Source organism: Sardina pilchardus, chromosome 12, assembly GCF_963854185.1.
Source record: "Sardina pilchardus chromosome 12, fSarPil1.1, whole genome shotgun sequence".
Classification (NCBI taxonomy): domain Eukaryota; kingdom Metazoa; phylum Chordata; class Actinopteri; order Clupeiformes; family Clupeidae; genus Sardina; species Sardina pilchardus.
In genome coordinates this window covers 5,483,198-5,488,197 of record NC_085005.1, presented here as the reverse complement: position 1 = coordinate 5,488,197, position 5,000 = coordinate 5,483,198, and the positions used below count along the sequence as shown (strand labels likewise).

The 5,000-nt window shown below is 44.8% G+C and overlaps 1 protein-coding gene across 1 annotated transcript in view; it reads left to right on the top strand.

Moving 5' to 3' along the window:
* The window catches only part of tbc1d32 (TBC1 domain family, member 32), a 74,201-nt gene that overhangs the window by 50,127 nt on the left and 19,074 nt on the right, over positions 1-5,000 (top strand). The window contains exons 26-28 of the mRNA XM_062551257.1: positions 314-407; positions 1,877-2,002; positions 4,241-4,324. Of these exons, the coding sequence (XP_062407241.1) occupies positions 314-407; positions 1,877-2,002; positions 4,241-4,324 (304 nt within the window). The remainder of the gene's footprint in view (positions 1-313; positions 408-1,876; positions 2,003-4,240; positions 4,325-5,000) is intronic.

Sequence of the window (5,000 nt, the reverse complement as noted above, 5' to 3'; positions counted from 1 at the left end):
TGAGGTTTCAACCTGTAAGCATCAATCTCAGACTTACAGTACACTGCCAATGGATTCTGTACTTCATGCCAGTGGGATTCAGATAAAGGCTTTTGAATTTATAATGAACTGCAACCCTGAGGCCTGTTAGGTGCAATGATCACATTTGCTAACATCCAGTTTGTGTGTGTGTGTGTGCGTGTGCGTGTGCGTGTGCGTGTGTGTGTGTGTGTGTGTGTGTGTGTGTGTGTGTGTGTGTGTGTGTGTGTGTGTGTGTGTGTGTGTGTGTTGGGGTGTGCATACGAGGGACTCAGTGGTGTTCTTGCTGTTGCAGGGGAGTGATCCGTACCCCTGGCCCATGTTCTGCTCCTACCCGGTGCCTAGGCACTACATCCTCGACGGGCCAAAGACCTCCAGGGGCAGGCAAGGTAAGAAGAGAACTTCTTAAACTAGAAAAGCACTCAGAGAGCGCAGACCTCTGCCTGCATTGTTCTTCCCAGGTCGTCATACATTTGAACCTAAATTATTCAGATCGCCACCACGTGGCCATACCATGCCATTACACCACTAAGGGAAATAGATAAACGCCTCCGGAAGCCCGACGGAATTACGGATCACTCCCAAAATGTTAAATTTTTGAGTTATCTTGCTAACAAACAGACAAACAGACAAACATGCAAACAAACAAACAAACAAACCCCGGTGAAAACATCCTTGGCAGAGGTAATTATACAACCATCAACTGCAGAAATGGTTAACCTTGTCTACTTGTTCCATTACAGGACTGCTGAGTAATACAGCTATGTTTAACTCCGTATATGTAGCTGACTGAATGATGGATGATTTATTGACTTGAGATGAGCCCCCAAACGTAAAGCAGTGAAAAATAATACCTTTATCTGAAACGTATGAATGAAGCTTGTTAAAACAGGGCGATGTTTGGAAGCATCTGTAGAGGCTTGAACACACCTGAGATTAAAATGATATGATAGACTCAATGTTGTTTGACCAAGTTATTTTTTCTAATTAACAGTTTGCAGAACTGATGTAATAGCTTTGCTCAACAGATCCGTTTGGCATCGCTCCCATTGGAGCAGAGCTTAATATGATGACAGACAGAGAACTACTGTTAGCTGTGTGTTGAACACTGCCAGTGGCTGCACTGATGGCATCATTGTTAAACGACATAGATCTGTATTTTCTTTGGTATTGAGCTAACAACTGCATCAGACACCTTCATCTACAGGAAAGATGAGCTCTCTGTACTTCCGAAAAGATTTGGCAGGACTTTGATGTACCAATTCAAGTTCAATTTCACTGTTGGTTACTCCCCTTGGAAATGGGAAATGAATGAAGGATCCCCAGACCAATTGTCAATCTCATTTGAGATGTGATAATCGGTCTGGGGTCAGCCTGGCTAGTGGTGTTACACTGCAAATGGAAACCAAATCCATACGGAGACGTTGTTCATCTATTCCAATGAATTTCACACTGGAGTCCAAAGCTGAATGTTGAGAGACGAGAAATGCCTTTACCTTTCACCTTAATTAATGCATCCCTTGAGCGTAGGCTTTAAAATGATTACATTTACACGCTGGCAAGAGTCCTGAATTTGCAGAATCTGGCTTAAAGTGCTCTTTCTAATGTGTATTTTAATGCCTCATACAAAACTGCACTGACACAGCAGATTGATTCAATCAGCAGTGTTTAGTTATCCGTTGGCTTTGCCTGTGTACATCAGGAAGCCCACTAGTCATTTTTGAACACTTTAATCTATGTTGATAATCTAGCCTCCCTGTGTACGCATGGCGTTTGACAACTTGGATCCGAATGAAAACACAAGTAGTTGCAAGAGGTGTCAGTGCATATCTGTGTGTGTGTGTGTGTGTGTGAGCAGAGTCTGAGCTAAGTGCTTTCCTGGCCTCCTCGAAGGATGCACAGCTGGACGACAGCTGGATGGACAGCTGTAGGAGGCTCTACTGCAAAGTGATGACCACCAAGGCCAGTGTCATCACCGGAAACGGTAGGACTTCTGCTGGAGAAAATAACATCTGGAACATTGTTTTTTAGGGATTTTTTTTTTTTTGTACGTCTTTCGGAGTTTGTTTTGATTTATGTCAGATTTGTTGATTTAGACTAAACCCTGCGCAGAGTGTGGGATGTGCATTGTGTGAAACTCGCTGTCGGAACCCGCTGTCAGAGCTAAACATGGTGAAGCAGCTTTCAGCTGCTGTGCAGTTTCAGCTTTGCAACAAAGTTCCAGATGACATCAAAAATGCTGTCTAGAGATAAGACCGAACTGTTCTCAGATGCTCTCTGCAAACGTATCAAATGCACTCCCTGGTAATCAGATGCACACTGGGTTTTTATGTCTTTTGATTATTCTAAAGTATGTCGTTTTAAACTATTGCCCTTTTATGCTTGTTTGTTTTGTTTGTTATTCACTATCCATTGCTTTTGTTTATGTGAAGCACATTGCATTAGCCTCGTGTATGAAATGCGCCGTGTAAGTGAAGTGGTTTTGCCTTGCTTCAGTGGAGGTACAGTAGGACTAAATAGGCCCACCTGCATGTGTGAAGTGTACTGTAGCTCTTCTCCCGTTTCTGTTTGCAAATTACTGTCAACAGTTGAATTAATGAAAGCGAGGCCTGGGCAATGAGACAAAGACATATGCTTATCCCAACTGTAGCTGCGAACTTGGACGGCGTACAAGAACAACACCCTTTTTCTGCACCGTGGCCACTTTGACATTTCCGAGTCCATTAAGCGTGTGTCAGATTCATAGCTAATGGGCCTTCTGCTCTCCGTGTGAACTCCCTGGCATCAAATGAGCCCGTCCATTTCTGCGCAGATGAACTGATAGGCCCCATGCAGGGCGTGTCGCTGGGCTCCAACAATAGAGGGAGTCAGGGGGGTCTCTCTGTCTGCCCGTCGGCTGCCCGTTCATGCCAGGGGAAGAGGGCACGTCTCCACCCGGCTAGGGCTCCGCACAGACACACGCTTTTCATCGCTGACATTTACAACGTACCCTTAACACCGACAAGAATATATTCGACTGAAAAGAATACATTTTTAGCTCCCTTATCTCGGCTCCGAGGCCAGCCATTCATCATCGAAATTGACATCGTTCGTGGACCCGTTGGAAGGAGACGTCTTTACATGCCGTGTCTCAATGCTGACAGTAGCTTTTGATCACTCGCCAGATTTTCAAAAGGTTAAACCAGAAATGTAGTTGTTTGCACAGATCTATCAAAAGATGGGAGTTGGTACGAACTTTCAAGAAAGTCCACTTTTTTTTATACAGCCTTATACAGTAGGCCCCCAGATTGCCTGCAGCTGTTAGAGTGCCTGAAGAATCTCTTTGACAGCTCACACACACACATCTCTGCAATGTTTTCATCAGCAACACTTATCATCAAACACTGAAATTCCTTTCAGAGAGACCCATCCGTTGGGGTCATGAGTCTTTGCCTCTCTCTGTGTGACTGAGCCCATGACTGTTAGAGATTACTCCCTCTCTCTCATAGCCATAGCTAATTAGCTGCTATTCACTTCTGCTGATGAAGCCATGAGGTATTAGTCTCTGATGGGATGCGTTTAATTCATCCAAACCCGTCCGTTAACTGTATGGCTTGTCAAAGGGGCTTTATGTCGCTCAGGCAGAGAGATTTCCAGATTTTTCTTTTTTTCCCCCATTTTCAGTTTTTTTTTTTTCTTCAGATCTTATGTTGTAAATGCATCAAAGAGGGAAGCTGATGAAAATTGTGGCTGTCAAATCAGGGGCTCAGTCTCTCCACGGAGTTGCTATTCTCTATATGTGAATGGTATGGCTGATTACCTCTAATCTGGTGATGGCCTGGGTCTCTCAGGCCTCTTCAGACTCCCTCTCTTTCTCTCTTTCTGTCTCTCTCTCTCTCTCTCTCCATCTCTCTATGCTCCACTATCCCTGTGTGTGTGTGTGTGTGTGTGTGTGTGTGTGTGTGTGTCTGTGTCTGTGTCTGTGTCTGTGTCTGTGTGTCTGTGTGTGAGCATTCACTCATTTGGTGGTTTGTGTATTTGTACTTCGAACTGATGAAAGCTATGTTGTACTGTTAACTCAGTTTGTCTGCATGAATATTCATTTCTCCGGAAAAAAAGGCAACAAAAGATTAAAGTGACTGAGTCATGTTGCTCTTCATGCACAGGTGTGTGTGTGTTTGTGAGAGAGAGAGAGAAAAGAGACATTCACTTAACCCTTTCCTCTTGTGTTTTCCATCTCCAGTTCTGTGTGACCTGCTGGAGAAAGCCGTGCTGTATCTCTCCTCCTCTCCAGCCGAATGCCTCTTCCCACCCATCGAGCACAGCGGTCAGTATGAAACTGGAACCCTTTGTATAAGTATATATACTTTTTTGATAAATGTATCCCAATTCGTGAATTAGTGAACGCACACAGCACACAGTGAGGTGAATCACACACTAACCCAGAGCAGTGAGCTGCCTGCCTAACAGCAGCGCTCGGGGAGCAGTGAGGGGTTAGGTGCCTTGCTCAAAGGCACTTCAGTGGTGGACTGGTCAGGGATCGAACCGACAACCCTCCGGTTACAAGCTCAAAGCCCTAACCGGTAAGCCACGGCTGCCCCTGTCTGACCACACAACCTCCCCCAAGCTGACCAGACCTGTCCTGTTCCAGTCATGAACACTCCTCGCAATAGTTCAGATGGCTGCCATTTTAGTTGAGGTGTGCCACTCCCTTCAAAAGCTGTGGAACCTGCACTGTCATCATCAGGGTAGCTCTGAAGGTCTTCCAGAGATGGAGCAACGTTGGGTAAATTAAGGATAAATCGGTAAATTAACAGTGTTGGGTAAATTCATTCCCTGTGCATTAACCTCCATAACAGTGTTGGGTAAATGAACCGTGTTGGGTAAATTCATTCCCTGTGCATTAACCTCCCTAACAGTGTTGGGTAAATGAACCATGTTGAGTAAATTTGTTCCCTGTGCATTAACCTCCCTAACAGTGTTGGGTAAATGAACCGTGTTGA